The 17,486-nt window shown below is 50.8% G+C and overlaps 1 protein-coding gene across 1 annotated transcript in view; it reads right to left on the reverse strand.

Moving 5' to 3' along the window:
- sh3pxd2aa (SH3 and PX domains 2Aa) overlaps positions 1 to 17,486 on the reverse strand; it is a gene marked incomplete at its 5' end in the record, with an annotated part of 99,584 nt that overhangs the window by 22,893 nt on the left and 59,205 nt on the right. Inside the window, 2 exons of the mRNA XM_079999852.1 lie at positions 10,103 to 10,231; positions 14,005 to 14,049. Coding sequence (XP_079855978.1) covers positions 10,103 to 10,231; positions 14,005 to 14,049 — 174 coding nt within the window. The remainder of the gene's footprint in view (positions 1 to 10,102; positions 10,232 to 14,004; positions 14,050 to 17,486) is intronic.

Here is a 17,486-nt window from a genome sequence, read left to right on the forward strand (position 1 = left end):
TCATTTACAATTAAAGTGGCACAAACTGAAACAGCCTGTCGAGAACAGGAGAGTTATAGAGGCATGTTAGAATGCAAAATCTGAGTGGTATTTTCAGCAAAAACGACATGTTTTGGGGACCTCAGAGACCTATTTTAACCTGTTACAAAGGACTGTTATAGGTCCCCTTTGTACATCAAATCATCAGCTATTTTAATGTTGTTCAATTGAAAGAGCAAATGTAATTTATTTATATTTTTTTAAGAAGGCATTTGTTTGAGATAGGTGCTAATTAAAAAAACAAAACAAAGAAAATTATTTGTATTCAAAATAATTATCTGTTCATTGTAATAAAATTAAAAAAACTTTACATGAATGTTGCACCCTTGTTATGACCATGACCTGACATTATGAGTGCATGGTTAAAAACTAAATGACTGTGCTACAGGCAGTTCCTGTTCTGCCCAGCTTTTATTTTTTGCTGCCAACATCAACTTTTTAAATAAATATAAATAAATGCATTTATGGACAATTTCATGGCCAAGGTTTCATTGCCAAAGCTCTGCCCCAGTTTGAGTCATGGCACACGCTGGCACAGAGAGCTGGACTGGCTCCTTCACACGGTATAAAATAATATTCTTTAGGCCAATGTCAATACTCAACTCAGTATAAAGACAGTATAAACTAACTTTAAAATGCAATTAAGTCAATATCAATCCATCTTTCCATCTATCCATCTATCCATCTCAAGATTAACTTTATCCAGTGATATTAGCATATTATAAATTAGATTTATAACTGAGTCATTGTTAATCAGACTCCCTCAATCTTGGGCATGTTGCTTGGGTCATATCACAGTTAAACGGTTGCAATTATGTGAAAGGGGGTTAAATTTTGTAAAATATTATTGTAAAATATGGTTAGAAATGGCAATGGTGAGCTTTTACGTTACATATGGTTAAGTTCTGGTATTGGTGTGGCGTGGTTAAAGTCAGGGTAAGAATATGGAAGGGCTGATGCCAAAGTCAAATGCATTCAAATGACAATTACAGTACAGTGAATGTTTAAATGTTTTACTTTTTGGAAATGCCTATAAGCCAGCAGTCAAAATGTCACAGAAAAGTCGTCTGTGGCTTGGCAGGAAAAGGGATTTCAAATCAACAAAAATGCATTTGGGTGGAGCACAATCAATAAAGTGACCAGTGAATCACGGTTTAATAAAGTTATGGCTGACCTAAGCAGGGTACAGTAAAAGGACAAATGCACTCCCTTGAAGACGGAGGGTAAACCACAAACATTAGTTTATATTACATTATATTACATATATTAGATTATATAACATATAACCTAATATAAATTTAAAGATGACTTCATGTGTAAGTAATTTGCAGAGGACAAAAGACAGCAGCATTTGAGGACAAATTTCGGACACTCCACCACATATCGTCTCGCTCGGTTATGGATGAGGTCACAAAGGCGAGGGTTTGGGTTAACGTAAAACACAGGTGCCTTTTTCGGGAGGCGCCCCAAGCTGAGATGAAAGACTTTGTGGGTTCCACACAAATACACGTAGATTCTTTTGAAATGTGATGAATCGAGCGCATGGCCGGCCATGGAAAAACTGGAGCCCGGTCGGCCATGACCGGCCGGGTTGGGGGACTGGGTGGGGGTGGGTGCGGGGCTCAGCGGGGGCAGCTGTGTAAATGGACCAGCGTAGGGGAGGAAACATACAAAATCAAGCACAGGCCTGTAATGAAGTGCACACCGTGGACGCAGGGGGAACAGGACGCACGGTGGGAGGGCAGACTGTTGTTTCAACCGGTTTCAGTCATCGCGCCTTGCCAGTGTTCATGGATGTGCGTGTTTGATTGTGTGTCACCGAGATGAGGAACTGTGACGAGCAAGAAACAGAACCAGTGTGTTCTAAGTTCAGGCCTGACTCACCTCCAACTTCTAAATCAACTCGTGTGTCCTAAGTGTTCTGTCCGTCATTAAGGACACCATTGAGCTTCCGGTGCATCGCATCTCTGATCTGATCTCAGCTCTGTCGACACACTGGTTTTTAACCAATTTTGCAGACGCAGATAATCCATTAGGGGGGCGGTGGCGGTGCTTAGACCAGTCGCCTCACTGCAAGAAGGTTCCGCGTCCGAACCTGACCGGAAACTTCCTGCGGGGAGTTTGCATGTCCTCCCCAATTTGTCCCTCCTTGCTTTCCTCCCTCCTCCCGCCCTAAAAGTCACCCACGTCCCACCGCTGCTAAAGGATAGGATGGGTCAATGCCCAGGACAGATCTCCCCACAGAAAAATAAAAAATAAAAATTCTTCTTCTCTCATTTTATTTAACATTTATTTCACCAGGGACAAAAAAAATAATAATAATTTCGATAAAAAAATCTATTTTTCAAGAGTTCCCCGGCCGAGGCAGGAAGCCTCGTCTTAACATCAATGGCTGCCATGGTGATATCATACACCGGATGTACACATGCTGCTGTATAGTTTAGTGGAAATACATCGGCACCACCTTGTGCAGATAGCAAATCGGAGTTCCTTTCAACACAAAGCCTGCGCAAGCCATTATCACCTACTTCTCCCTCAGATGGTGCCGTAAGTTCTCCATGAGCGCCGTGGGGGAGGAAAGCAAAAGTGTTTGAAGAAGAAGTGTCGAAAAAGTATTACTTGGCTACAGCGTTTGTCTTTTTCCTCACTGTATATATTGGCATTTTTTGTGTTTCCCAGTCCCATGTACTATATTTGGCATGCATCGCTGCACCTTCGACCAAGTCAAATTCCGAGGCTGAAACCTCATCCGCGGCGATGTGGGAGAAGAGGTTTCTGATTCTGGTTTGAATCGGGGGCAAAGGAGTCGGAGCGAGCCAGCGCTGTCAAAGTATGGAGAGTGAGAGGAACAGGGGCCGGCGGAAAGTAGGTGAGATGTGTTTGAAAGAAAGAAGGAAGGGAGGGGGAGAAGGAGAGGGAGTGGGCGAGAGAGAGAGAGAGAGAGAGAGAGATAGAGAGAGAGAGAGAGGGAGAGAGAGACAAAGAGAGGGAATAAAGACAAAGGAACAAGAGGAGAAAGTTCCAACAGATGTCTGGCCGGGGCTTCAAACACACTCCCCGTCCAAAAACAACGGTCAACACTTTTCTTCCTTGCTTACTTTCTGATTTTGGGGTGTGATGGACATGCCTGTTTCAGGACACGCTGCTCGGATACGGTGCGTGTGTGTGTGTGCGCCTGTGTGCATGTGTGTTTGTGTGTGTGTGCGTGTGTGTGTGTGTGTGTGTGTGTGTGTGTGTGTGTGTGTGCGCGCGCATGCGTGCGTGGGTGCGTGTGTGTGTGTGTGTGTGTGTGTGTGTGTGTGCTCGGGCCTGTAATTGAGAGCAGATTGAACAAAGAGCAGAGTGAGTCTGGGACACAGAGCTGGCCTGTTCTGATTTCTGCAGAGTCAGCGGGAGCCGTTGGACCCCGAGACAGAGGGAGCTTAAAATAGCGTCGCAGCAAATATGGCGACATAAAACCAGCTATTAAACTCTTATTATCAAGCGCCGCGGCGGCCTCATTAGGGCGATTTGGGGTTCTGAGGAGGGGTGACCAACCGGGTTTTTACGCGGCCGGAACGCACTCCATCGCGTTGAGCTTCGCTGAGACGCACCCATGACACGTCCGCCCAGAGTCGAGCAGAACCGCTCTGGAGTGGTTTCCCTTATCTCGCCGGATCTGTGAAATATAACCAATATCTCCAACTGGCAATGCATCGCAACTCACATGTGAAACATAAAATCCTTAAACCGACACTTCAAAGCCGTTCCAAGAAGGGGGGGGTGGAGGGTGCAGGGGGGCACTAAATCCTTTTCATGTTGTTTCGTCGTGCTGACCCGGTCTATATTGACACAGCATAGCATGACCGAAAGTGACTACATAACACGGATTTGAACCCGTGTTACCTGGTTGGAAGTGTTTATGAAACGCCGGTGTTTGGTGACAGGGGCAGCGCTGTTACGAGCGTAAGGGGAGAGCTGGCGGAGTGGATTTCATTAACCGATGTTCAGTAAACATCACGCTCGGCGGGGTGACGGTAAACCCAAGCAGTGCACTTCCTCACAGAGTGTGTGCGTGCGTGCGTGCGTGCCGGTGAGCCTCCGTGCCGCTGTGCCGCTGTGCCTGTGCCGTAAAGGTCCTAACACCAAGCCACCCCGCAGCTAAAACCTCTCTCCATGATATCACTGCCATTGTGCTCATTATGGGCGGCTGGGGGGTGTTTTTTTGAGATGCCGTGGATGGCAGGTAAACCGGCAAACCGCTGGGCATCTGTGAGTACCTGTGTGCGCGTCTCTTTGCTGTGAAAATTGAAGAAAAAAAAAAAAAAAACGAAAAAAAAAAAACCGCCTACAGGACAGATTTTAGCTGAAAGAGCTGTAACCCGCGTGAGCCATTACTCTCCCGGAGATTCTCCGAGCTCAATACTAAGAAAGGGGGAGGACGGCGGTTGATCTGTTCTTTACCGCCGCGGGGCGGGGGCCTGCCAGTGATCCATAGCCTGATAACAGGCTTTCTCTGGGATCAAACCAACCACTCTGATTAACGCCGGTTGTCCGCAGGCCACGCTGTTTCTCACGGCTTCGTCCGAAAAGGCCCTTCAAAGACAGGCATCTTTGATTGGGAACATCCTATGAGCCTGCCCTCAACACGCCTTGATTAAAGACATGCAACGTGCAGCCGTAGCGTGAGGGCGACTCAAGTGTTTATCTGCAGGTAATGTTCATGTGCCCAGCTCTCCTTATTAAAGAAAGGGTATCCAGGCCTGAGTTACTGGGCTGGTAGTCAGTGAAAGAGTCATACATACTTTTTGAGCATTCACACCTTTGCCCAAATTTACCGCACTGTCTGAAGGCGTACACATATTCTCAGTAAATCCCGCTCGCAGTATCGTGTTAATCACTCATTCCGGCCATTTTCCTGACTGGAACTGTACATTGACATTACTTATGGGGGGAACCGTTCTCCCTCATTTCTGGTGATGAAATGTGCAAATGGCTTCTCCAGCTGGCTTAGTGGGCCGGACAGTACCCTTCACTCCAAAGGATCCTGTTTGCAGTTCAGTGTCCTGGTCCTGCTGGCGGATCCATTACGTTCAGTTAAGGAAACGTGGAATGGGATTATTTTCTTTACGGGCCCCCCGTCCTGCTGGGGCCGAACATTTGCCATTCCCTGCCCCTGAAACAATACTGTTAGAATTTCAGTGGCGCTGGCGTTCCATCTGGATGCAGAACTGCGCTTGCTGAGACGCGTGTGGCCGCGCTTCAGGATATAGTGGGGAGAATTAACGAAGCGGTCGCGTGTCTTTTGCGGGCGCTCAAACCGGTGCAAATAACAGACCAGGCGAGCGTCTGATTCACGAAGCACCTGCAGACAGCGAAATGCACGGCTTACTGCACGGCCATGCAGATAGCGTCTCACTACGCCGGTGCTATTTGCCCGTATTAAAATTTGGTATTATTTCTACGTTTGGTGCAAAATTGGCCCCTTTCTATGCAAATGAGCCTCAAATAGCGTCCAATTCACAAACACCGACGCTAATAACCACAAGCAGTTAGAGTCAAACTATTACCGTCTGCAGAGACCCGATGGTAATTGCGCGAGACCAAAGAAAGAAAGGCAATAAAAGGCAGCGTTGCACGATCGTCTGCAGAGAGCCGGTGCAACTGAAACGCATTAATAAGGGGTGTCACGCCCAGAGTTTCCAGCGACCCATAAATAATATTTTGACATTATTATTATTAAGATTATTATTAGCGTCACGACTATCTATTGGTAGTGGAAAGCGCAGCAGTCTGTGGTGGTTTTGCAAAACTTGTCCAAAAGCAACTTGTTCATACTGTGAATAATCTATTGCACAAAAAAGGCATTTACAAACGTTGACAAAAAAAACGTCTATAATTCCTACTGAACTCAAAAGACATCGAAAGAAGCAACTAAAAGTTAAAGAGAATAGTGATAAAGTGGTCAAAACTGGCATTGAACCACAGATGGTATCGAACCTCATGGAACCATGGACAGCTCCGCCGGCAGCGGCCTTCCCCTGCGGCGGCCCGGAACTTTATAGAGTAAAATATATTAAATGAACTGTCATGATTCCTACATTGTGATATTAAGATTCAGTGAAAACTAGAATTTCTTAAGTAAAGATTTTAATAGAGACATTTTATTTGTGCAATACATGAACTGTGTGGGAAGAGTACATTTTATCACAGATTTACTCAAATGTTTTATAGTCGCTGGACATAAACCTAAAAATATGAAGTAAAACCCAGCCACCCCCCTCGGTCAGGATTTGGCATAGCCCCGGTGCAGCCGCTCCAAGGATTTCCTTCAATTTTACATGTTCATTACATTGAAACACTTTTAAGTCGGCAGAGACAAGTTCAATTCCATCCACCTGGTACTGCAAGAGGGTCAACACCGCTGATTTACCATTTCAACCAACAATAAGAAAGCCAGCTTTGCGGCGCTGTCTCGCCCCCATGTCTCAGTCTCATTTCACATCATCGAGACGAATGGGGGCTCCCTTAATCCCAGCACACAGTGAAACTTCCCTGGTCACGCATGCAGATTTATTCTTTCCAGCTGGATCATTCCTCTCTCCTGACTCTCCCTGGTTCCCATGTCCAGAGGGGAAGTATTGGGGTGGACCAGGACGGTGGCCCGGCCGCTCCACCCTCTACAGTATCTCCCCTACATCTGAGGGTTAGGGATGTGCGTTGATGCACGGGCTCGGAAACTGAACACGCGCACGTGATGCGCGCAGGAAATAAAAAATATATATTTTAAATTAAAAAAACAGGCGAAAACGCCCAATCCTCCACAAACCTTGCAACATCAGCTTCTGCAGCACCCATTCAAAGTTGGCAAAAGAAGTTTACATCGCGATCCGCCCATCCGCAAAACTGTCGCCGTGCACGGTTTCCTCCGCCAAACTGCTCTGACACCAAGCGGAAAATATTTTCCTCATTTAACCATTTTCCTCATGATATGAGGAAAATGGTTAAAAGGTGTTGGCGGACCCGCGCACGCTCCCCAGGTCTATCGGGCGGAATTCTACTGTAACCACGGGAAGCGGGACTTTAAATACGTTTGCAGATACTCAGTTGTTCAAAAGCAAACAGACAAGCAAACGCCGAATCGTGCTGCCCCGGTACAGTGAAACAGCCGGAGCTGGACTTGAGCTCGACCAGGCCACCAGCTCTTCTCATAACAACAAAAAACACATCCGCTTCTGGAAGCGACCCCATAACTGAACCAGGTCATGAGTGCAGGGACCGGGGGGCCGCCGCGATCTCAGCCGCCGCCAGCGCCGCCGATGATGATGAGATCCCCCCTCCGTTGTTTACGACGTGGTAAAACGGAAAAAAAAAAAAAAAAAAAAAGACGAAGGCAACGACAGGTTGTGCAGCGGTGATTTGAGCATCGCCAGGAGCCGCTCAAGAGAAAAAAGGCACCGGCGATGGCGGACAAACACAAACCGCGAGGCACGTTCAGTTAAACGAGGCCTGATTACCGGGAGGCTCGGGTTCGCTAAATTACGGTCAGCGTTACGGTGCCGCAGACGTCGGGAGCAACGACGTGAGGGCGGCAGAAAAGCCGTGCGAGCGCTGAGACGGACTCTCGACGAGCCCTCAGATGTGTTCGTCTTGGCAAAGCCCCGGCGGTGACGCCGCCGCGACGCCTTGGCCCCCGTTGCGTTCGGGCATCAGTCGGCCTGAGCTTCACCGCGCTTCGGTTGTCACACGGGGAGCGCGCAGTTCTCCTCCTGTTTCGCCAATTTGGCGCCGCTCCTCCTGCGGCCGGGCGCGGTGGAGTCGCCGACTGGTGAGCCGTGTCGTGAAAGGGTGAACGCGCAGGTGGTGTCCGTTGCCCCGCCTTCGGACCTTCGGACCTCCGGTCAAACTCAGACCCTCGTCGCGGTGCACGCCGGGGGGGGGCCTCCAGACGCGCCGGGCGAGGCGGAGGTTGTAAGGGGAAAACACGGCATCACCAAAGACACTTTCTCCTGCGGTCTCGGCACGCCGACAGGCAATTCATGCCTCGAGACTTTATTAAATCATAAACTTAATGAGACGTGTGCACATTCCCAAAAGAGTTTCTGGCGGCTGAAGCCGAATGGAAATAAAGCGAATAGTCACCCCCCCCCCGAAGTGAACGGGTGACAGGCAGCGGCCGACTTCACGAAAAAAACCTTGCAAACCGCGGAGATGCGATTCCGGACGAACAGAAGCCCGCGCCCCCGCCAAATCCCGCCAAGGCCGGTGCCGTTGTCTCGCCGCCCGCCGACGAGCGGCGAAGGGGGAAACGCACGAGGCCCAGCGAGCGGAGCCGGAGATGAATGGAGCACAGCGTGCACGGAAGGCAGGGAGGACCCGGTCGGCGGCAAAAACGATTTAGTCCCGTAACCATCATATGTGCGAAGCCAAAAAACGGAAAGGCACACGGCGGGTGTCTGGATAATCGGCGGGGGGAGGCGCGGGGGCGGGGTTTAAGTCTAAGACACGAGTGCTTTGAAATGTGCAAGCCGCTCGGACAGAGAATGACATCGCCTCCTTTGGTTTCGGAGGCAGACGTCTGCTTCCCTCCGGCGGTCCAACGAGCGCACGTCGGCGTTCCGCGGCCGCGGCCGCCGCCGCCCGTCTTGTTCCCCGCCGCTGCGTTTGCGACATCAAAGCCAGCGACGTCAACAGCCGGGTTGCGCGGCCGTATGTCACGGATTCCGCGGGGCCTCCGGGGAAGCACGGCGGGACGGGGCTCGCCCGGCGCCAAAAAAAGAGAAGACAAATCCCGGAAACAGCTTCGGCTCTTTTTTATTTTTTTTTGCCGATTTCCTTACACGAAAACACGCGTCTGACCAGCGGAGGAGCCCTGGGTCAACCCCACGCGAGCACGGAGCCGTGGAGCTGCAGAATACCTTTTCTCACGCACTTGACGGGACCGGGGTCACGTTTATTTATATGCCGGTCGTTCACGCTGGCGGCCGAGACACAACCTCACGTTGAAAAGGAGGATGTCGTTTTCGCTGGAAGGGGTCTGTTCTTCTTCCGGTGCGAAGTGCAGATCCTCGGCAAGGCGATGCAGATACTTTGCAGTGCGCACGCTTCTCAAACGGGAGATCGTGTAAACTGTTTGGACAGACACGAGTGCCCCCTACGGACGCTCCTCCACTTCCTCTGCTCCGCCTCCAAGACGCCGGCGGCGGCCGCGGCGCTCCTCTCGCCGACGGGGGCTCGGATAAATATTTAGAAAATCCGTTTGTGTCGACATGTTCTCGCCGCGGAAAGAACGGGAGCCGCCGAGCGCCGGCCGAGACGGCCCACTTAGGAAGCGCACACACACACACACACACACACACACACACACACACACACACACACACACACACACACACACACACACACAAGGACACACTTTGGTTGCTGGCAGGGCAGAACCTCAAGGTGGTGCCAAGCTCCAGTCAGGAGATGGAAGATTGAGGAAACAACGCAAGTGGAGTTGGAGAGCAGACAGAGGGAGTGGGTAAGAGAGGGTAGGGCTTTTGTGTGTGTGTGTGTGTGTGTATGTGTGTGTGTGTGTGTGTGTGTGTCCGTGTGCGTGTGTGTGTGTGCGCGCGGGGGGGGGGGGGGGGGGGGGTCTTGAAGATAAAGGAGGTAGCCTCCGTCAGAGGGGAAGACGACAGTGAGTGACTAAGTAACGAGCGTACCTTATAGATGCCCACATGTGCATTTATATGCATTTGTGGACCTTTTTCATTTAGACGCAGCTTTTGCAAGTGTTTGTGAAATTTGAAAAAAGAAAAAAAAAAACAGACGCGCGTCTGGTTTGGGACGACAGCGAAAAACACGCCTTTCAGCAAAACCATGTGAGTGACAGCATTCAGCCCCGCTGCGAAATTCAACATCCACATCAACATCCACATCACATTCTCGATGCAGTAAAAACATCGTGAAATATGTGCACACGCCGACACACGCACACTCACACCCACTCACAGCCACAGCCACACACACACACACACACACACACACACACACACACACACACACACACACACACACACACACACACAAGCAGACTTACCGCTTTCGCTCTTCTCTATCACGTCCACGGTCTCGCCAGCCTTGAGGCTGATCTCCGAGTTTTCCTGCCTCTCGTAGTTGGCCACCACCACGTACTGCTCCAGCACCATGGGCTCCGAGCTGTCAATTCCTGAGGGGAAGAAACAGGCAGTCAGCCAGCTGCCCGCCTTGTTCTCCCGCGGGCGCCCCCCGCCGCCGCCGCCACCGTCGCCGCCGGCAACGCCGCCAACGCTGCTGCCGCCGTGCGCCCTGTGCGCCGCCATCGGCCGACCCCCTCCCTGACCAATCAGAACGCGAGCTCACGACCTGCCTGCATAATAATCCCAAACGTCTGGCCATAAAGCTGAGGCGTCCGCCGGCCAGCCAGCAGAGGACCGGGAGGCGCGGGCGGGGATCAGAACAGAGCGAGGCGGAGGGGGCGACAGGCGAACGGGGGAAGGAGACGGTGGCGTCTCGCTTCCTCGGTGGCATCCATAATCGGAAACCGTGCGGCGAGGTGAGAGAGGAGAACGGAGGAGGCGGAGGGAGAAGGAGAGAGGAGAGAGAGAGAGAGAGAGAGAGAGAGAGAGAGAGAGAGAGAGAGAGAGAGAGAGAGCGAGAGCCGTTGGAGGGGCTGCTAACGGTCGGAGGGAAGGACCTCAGAGGGAGCGAGTGGAAGAATGAAGAAGTTTCCCTGTGGAAAATCAACAGTGTGGTCGGGAGGAAAAAGGCCTCCCCTCCGCCGCCTTTGGGAGGCAGTCGTTGGACGGGGAGTCGGGGTTGGTGGGGGTGGGGGGCGGGGAACACACCAATCATGACCGCCGGCACGGCTGGCCCTAAATAGAAACATATGAGTGGACTAGAGAGAGAGAGAGAGAGAGAGAGAGGGGCGCTGTTTATGTGAAACAGAAGAGGAAAACATTTCAGTTGGGGTTTGTGCGTGTGTGTATGTGTGTGTGTGTGTATGTGTGTGTGTGTGTGTGTGTGTGTGTGTGTGTGTGTGTCCCCTCTCTCAATCATTTTCTCTGTCTCTCCCCCCCCTCTCTCTCTCTGAGGTTTAACCTTTTCAATGCCTGCAAAGCCTCATCTTTGGATTCATTTCAGGCAACTAACAGACACGGCTAGTTTCTATTTCTAAGTGCATTTTTACCAGAATATCTTCAGAATACCATTTTTTTTTCTTTATTTTTTTTTACCCGGTTGAATCACTGGAGCATCTAAAGATGAAAAAAAAAAAAGTTGTGTGAACCGCAATGAATCCTTAAACTCACCCATTTTACTCGCGTTTGAACTCTTCCCCCAACTCAGTGATGCCTAAAGAGCCGGAGCATTTGCGGCAATTGTCCAGATAACCGCCGAAAGCTCAGCATCCAGAAAGGACATTATCTCCAACCACTTCTAAAGAGCTGCGTTTCAAGGATGTGGCACTCACTGCACGCATCCCCGAAAACCTTACCGCCCTGAACATCCTGCTGCTTACCCCGAGCAGTGTCTATAGCCTGAGCGTTTTCCTTCTCCTGCCTTTCATGCATGAATGTGACTGTAAACTCATTTAGTAAAAAAAATAAGATTATGTATTGATAACTTGAAGAATTTGTTATTCATTACGGAATAACGGACCTTTTCACACAGTGGAAATAGCAGACACAGCTCATTATTAATTATTATTATTGTTGTTATTATTACCTCATTATTTTTTTCTTGTTTAACCTCATTTTTTTGATCAGTATTGAGAGAATAGCTTTAGCTGACAGACATAAATAAATAAATAAATAAATAAATAAATAAATAAATAAATATATGTGTGTGTGTGTGTATATATATATGTATATATATATGTAGACAACCCTTTTATTTATAATAATAATACAAATATATACTTTTTTGCTTTTGTATGATTTTTCCATGTGTCCCGTTGTATAAAAGGTTGCAGTACTTTGGAATAAAACTCTGTCATTCTGGGTCTATTTCCGGGTGCAACACAGCACATTCGTTTGCACAGAGGCAATCTGTCCGGTCTTTTAACGCGCCGCGTCCCAGCCAAAAAACAGCAGGTTATTTACACGCCGACAGCCGGTAAAAGTCTGGGAAAGCGCTATGCGTTCGCTTGGCTGAACGGCTGGGAGGAGAGGGAGCCCATGCGTCGCAGGCGACTAACAATATGTCATGATCAAGCCGTCTCTACCGGACAGCAGCGCTGTTTATGTTCCGTGAACATCTCCAAAATGGCTGGAAAAGGAGAGGGCGCAGCCCGCGGACACGCTGGCGACCCACTGTGCCGCTGGAGGCACCTTGGACTTCTTGTTGTTCCGACGAGGTTCGCAGAGGACGAACGTGGACGGCGCAGCGGAGATTCTCGTGGAAATTGAACTTGGAGAAAATAAATAAACGGCGACCGGGGAGGGAGGGGAGGTGGTCGAAAACAGAGACGCGTGCACTTTACCCGTCCAGTGTGCACTGCATGATGGGTAAAGTTATGAGGGACGGCAGAAAATATTGGTGTTTCCGATTTCAGTTCAACTTTAATTTCTACTGCAAAGCAGATGATGAAGAGATGAATTTCTGTTTTCCAAATAGTCAGCCCAGGAAGAAAAGACGAGGGCCTGGTTCGTCCCCCGCACACATACTCATTCTTTCTGCGTAACGTGACGCGACCATCTCCACCAGCTCGGGGTCACATCCCGACCCCAAAGGTGGATTACACGTATCTGGAAGATCTCTGCAGTTCCGAACCGATGACGAAAACGCCACGACTTGGGCCCTCTCTAGATGAAAGGGGCCTTTTATCAAGGTCATGCAGTTTTAACTTCATGGCGAATGCATGACCGTGAAACCATAAAAAAACAAGGCGAGATTTTAAACAAAACATGGACACCGCGACCCGGGGAAACTCATTAAGTTTCGGGACCCCGCCAGGCGAAGTCGCCCTATTTGTCTTTCTTTATAACCGCCCCCAAAAGGTGAATTAAAACACGAGCGCAGAGAGCGCGGTGTGTGAGCAGCCTGTGTGCCGGGGTCAATCAGGGTCAAAGCTCGGGGTCGTAAAACGGCGCAAACCAAGCTATTCCAAACCTTCATGCCGTTTCCATGGAAACAAAGCCCTGTTTGTGCAATTCTGAGAACATGAATCATAAAATCCGGTGGGTTTTGGGTGTCAGTCTGTGCCATAGTTTGGGATTTTCTTTCCCCGGCTCTCTCTGATGTGTTCGTCGCTCTAATGGAGGGAAACTGAATTTTTCTTTTCAGATTCCAGCATTAGCCCAATTACAGTTAAATGCCCATGGGAATGTTTGCTAGATGTCCACCAGATGGGATAATACCAGCTTCCATTTCTTGTTAGAATATATGCTAAACTTCTGCCGTCAAAGGCTTTTGTTCTGGTTAATTTGCGACTTATAAAAACCACACTTCCACCACGCCTCTCTCCAAACACGCGGCCCTTCTATTTTTAAAACTCGCCTTCCGCACGCTCTCACCGGAGCCGAGCAAGGCCCGGGCGCGTTCATTAATCCGTCCCGACGCCGTGCGGGAACTGCGGCGCGGAACGAACGCAACGAACCAGACGCGACGCGGCGCGTACTGCCGACCCGCGTTCCCGGTCAGGCGGCTCCGCTGGCGGCGCGCCCGGCCCCGCCAGGTCCGCCGGGCGGGTCCTGAAGACGGCTGTCCAATAGATCACCGCACGCACAGAGTGCGTATTTGAGGGCTGAGCATGACCAGATGGGTTGAAAGGGAGGCCGCTGGCAGTGCATGCAATGCAGGCGTTGAGGAGAAGGCGCAAAAAAAAAAAAAGACGACGACGGCGGCTGAAAAACAATTGGATCGAACCGGCGGACATGCGGACGGCACGGACACGGCTCTCACACAGACTGGGCGCGGCATGCGTGTTTCAGGCGTGCACAAAAAGGGGGGACTTGCGGCTACCTGAGGCCTCTTTCCTCGGGCTGTCGGTAAAGCCGTACATCCAGACTGAAGGCGAGGAAGAGAGAGAAGGAAGAGAAGATGAAGGACAGTTATTCCCCGTTTTGGTTTTTTTTTTCTCCCCGCCGTGCAAAGAGAGTCAGAGCGGGAACGGGAACCGCGAGGCACCGGCGACGTCCACCCAGGATTTCTCCGTCGTGGCGGTGAGAGAGAGGGGTTCCCCCGGCGGGAAGCTCTTCTGCTATGGGAATGATGTTCTGGTGGAAGGGGGACATGCGCCGTGAACCAAGTGCATCCGAGGGCAAGGCGGGTGACGGGACCATGCGTCCTCAGAGCCCCCCACCCCCACCGTCCCTTAGCCAATCTCTCATTTTCCAATCCCTCTCCCGACAGCGTCTCGTCTTCCCGCTACGGTCGATTTCCACTCCGTCTCCCGTCCATAATAATCCACCAAACCCCCCCTCCGTCTGCCCAGGCCGCTCCCCTTTCTCCTGACCTCCTGGAATGCCTGGAGTGGGTGTGGGCCCCCTCTGAAGTCTTTTTCCCTGAGTCCCATTCACTCAACAAACACACTCCGCCCCCAAGCAGGAAATTACATGTGATGCGTGAGAGGAGGACTAGACGGGGGGGACGCCGGTTCAGACGGTCCGCCACGGTGAGGGGACATATCAAAAACGGGAGATGTGAGATCTGGGGGGGGGGGGGGGCACGTTACACTTTTCATCCTCCGCACGGTGACCACAGGAGCGGCTGCTGGAAGTGGACCGACTTCAGACACGGGACGCATACCGAGCCCACCCTTCCATCAGGCTCGCGCGCCTGCGCGCCTGCACGCCGGGAGCCAAAGCCCCTCTCTCTGCGAGGATTCCTCCACGGAATTGCGTTTTTATGTTTGTTACGGGAGCAATAGGGACAAACATATTCAATTAGTTCAATGGGCATTAATGACTTTGTACTTATATGGCCGGTAGTTGAACGCGCTCGGTTGGAGTTTCTGCTTTAGATTTAGTGCCGGGGGTCGACCCGGGCCAGTGCGCCGGGCCCCGCGGGCAGGGAGGTAATAAGAGGTAATCAATCTAAAACCCAGTTACCTTGTGTTTTTATCGGTTTACCGATCCACTCAGGGTAATGAAATATATTTATGATCTGACCTAACAATACGCTTTACAAGAAGAGGAATAAGACTTAGTTTAAAGGATTTTTGCCATTATATACCAGGGGATGCCCCCGACCATTACCCAGCCCCACCTATGTTAGCCGGACTGCTCGTTGCCATCCGCCCTCCATTCCCTGGCGGGTGCACAGGCCCGGCTCCAGCCAACCCTATCTGATGACATTTTAGCTATAGGCAAGGCTCATGTCGTCATGGGGATACCGTCATACAAAAGCCCGTTCGAATCAGACGATAAAAACGTCAAAATATTCCAAATGTTGTTCGTCTTGATCCAGGCCAGACCCGACCCCCCCCCCCCCCCCACGCCCCTCCAGCCATGCTTGATGCGAGATGATAAAAAAGCCGGGTCCCCTCACCGTAACTACCAGAGCGTCGGGAGATTGATGCACATCCCAAAAGGAGGGCTAAGGGCCCCGTCCCGGGTCAACCGCGGTCAAAGCTCGCTCGCCAACGGCCCCTACGTATGATTACGGCCCCGGAGACAGCGGCTCTCAGCGCGGCGCTCAACATCTGATTGATATTACCTCCTCGCCCTGACCTCTGCAGACCTCGTCTGCACAAACGGCCTCCATCCTGTGCTGCGCACATCGCGGTGACGCCGGCCTGACAAACACACACCTTGTATGGTAACAAATGCACATACGCACTGAGACAATAATCCACCCACGCGCACACACACACACAGACACACACACACACACACACACACATTCCTAACTCGGCCTCCTTTCAGCTGTGGGAGATGACGCCACTATCTATGGGACCCTGTATTTTCTCTGTCCCTCGGTGGGTAATTTTCCTCCAATCGCACCCCAAATGTCTGCTTAACCCTGCAATTAAGGGACTAGCCATGGTGAAAAATGGCTTCTCCTAAGTCCTACTTCCGAGGTTTGGATTGGAGGGGCAAATTAGCCATCTGTCCTGTTATTCTATCGACTTAGTAGATTGTGTTTTGAAAGGACCAGCTCCTGTTACCGACATCACCACACACACGTGATGCACAGGGGAAACCAGAGAGACAGACACAATAACATAAGAGAGACAATACAGAGACAATAACATAAGCACGCATGCAAACAAACACAAACACAAACACATAGACTCCGATAGAGAAATGCACAAACACAAACCAACGACCACACACACATTTAAAAACAAACTCTCTCTCTGCCCCCCTCTCTCTAACACACACACACAAACACACACACACACACACACACACACACACACACACACACACACACACACACACACACACACACACACACACACACACACACACACACACACACACACACACACACATCCAACAATCACTCAACACTTTGCCTCTAAAGCAATAATATAAATAAATAAATAGCGATAAATACAGGACAAAAGGAACGGGTCGTGCAGACGAGACAGAATGAAACACGGCGTCACACATGATTCTCCACAAAGACTTCTGAGGTTCCGTTGTCCTCATCCGTCGGCCTTGTGGGAGTGAGTTTATCCTGCAGTACTGTTTTCTTTCCTTTTGGCTTGTTCCTTTTGTTATCACAAGCTGCTGTATAAAGCTAACAGGGTTTGATCAACAGAATAAAACTGTTTTTCATTCAATATTTAAGTCAATACACTGTAGTTGCGCTCTTATTTATCTATTCAAAGCATGAGGGCTGTGTCGTTGACTGGCTGGATGCCGCCTCGTTGCCTGTTTCATCTGAAAATTACATAGAACGCAAAATGATCGATGATAGAAAATGAAATGAAAATGCATTTGCTGTTTGCTTATTATTTTCACATGAATCCAGCAAAACGCTGGATGAACGGCTCTGAAGCTCATTGTCTGCTGGGGGTGGAACCCCCCCCCCCACCCCCCAAGGCTGCGTCAACCAGGACCCTACCAGACAGGATCCTCGCCGCACAACCCTGCCCACCCCTCCACCCGATGAGCCGTGACGGACGCGGCGAGGGAGATGTGACGCGGCGTGACGGGGATCGGGTGGAGTGCAGGGGCGGCGGTGTGGGGGTGGGGGCGGGGGCTGCGGGGTGGAGGGGGATCGCATTGCGGTCAGCAACTGTTCCAGACGCCTCGCATGCGCCGTGGCGCGGGGGCAGCGGCGCCCGCGTCCGGGGGCGCTCGACGTCGTCGTCATTTCTCCTAAATAATGAATGTTCCCTCTTCGGCTGCGAGGGGGATCGTCGCATGGGGCGCCCCTGTCGCCGCGCCGCTCGGAGGAACGAGAGAGGAAACGTTCTCCCCGCGTTAAAACCGCCGTCCGAGCTGACGTCAGCCCGGGATTGATCCGCGTTTTCGGTCGGGGCCTTGAGA

The sequence above is a fragment of the Zeus faber genome (assembly GCF_960531495.2).
Source record: "Zeus faber genome assembly, chromosome: 4".
Lineage (NCBI taxonomy): Eukaryota > Metazoa > Chordata > Actinopteri > Zeiformes > Zeidae > Zeus > Zeus faber.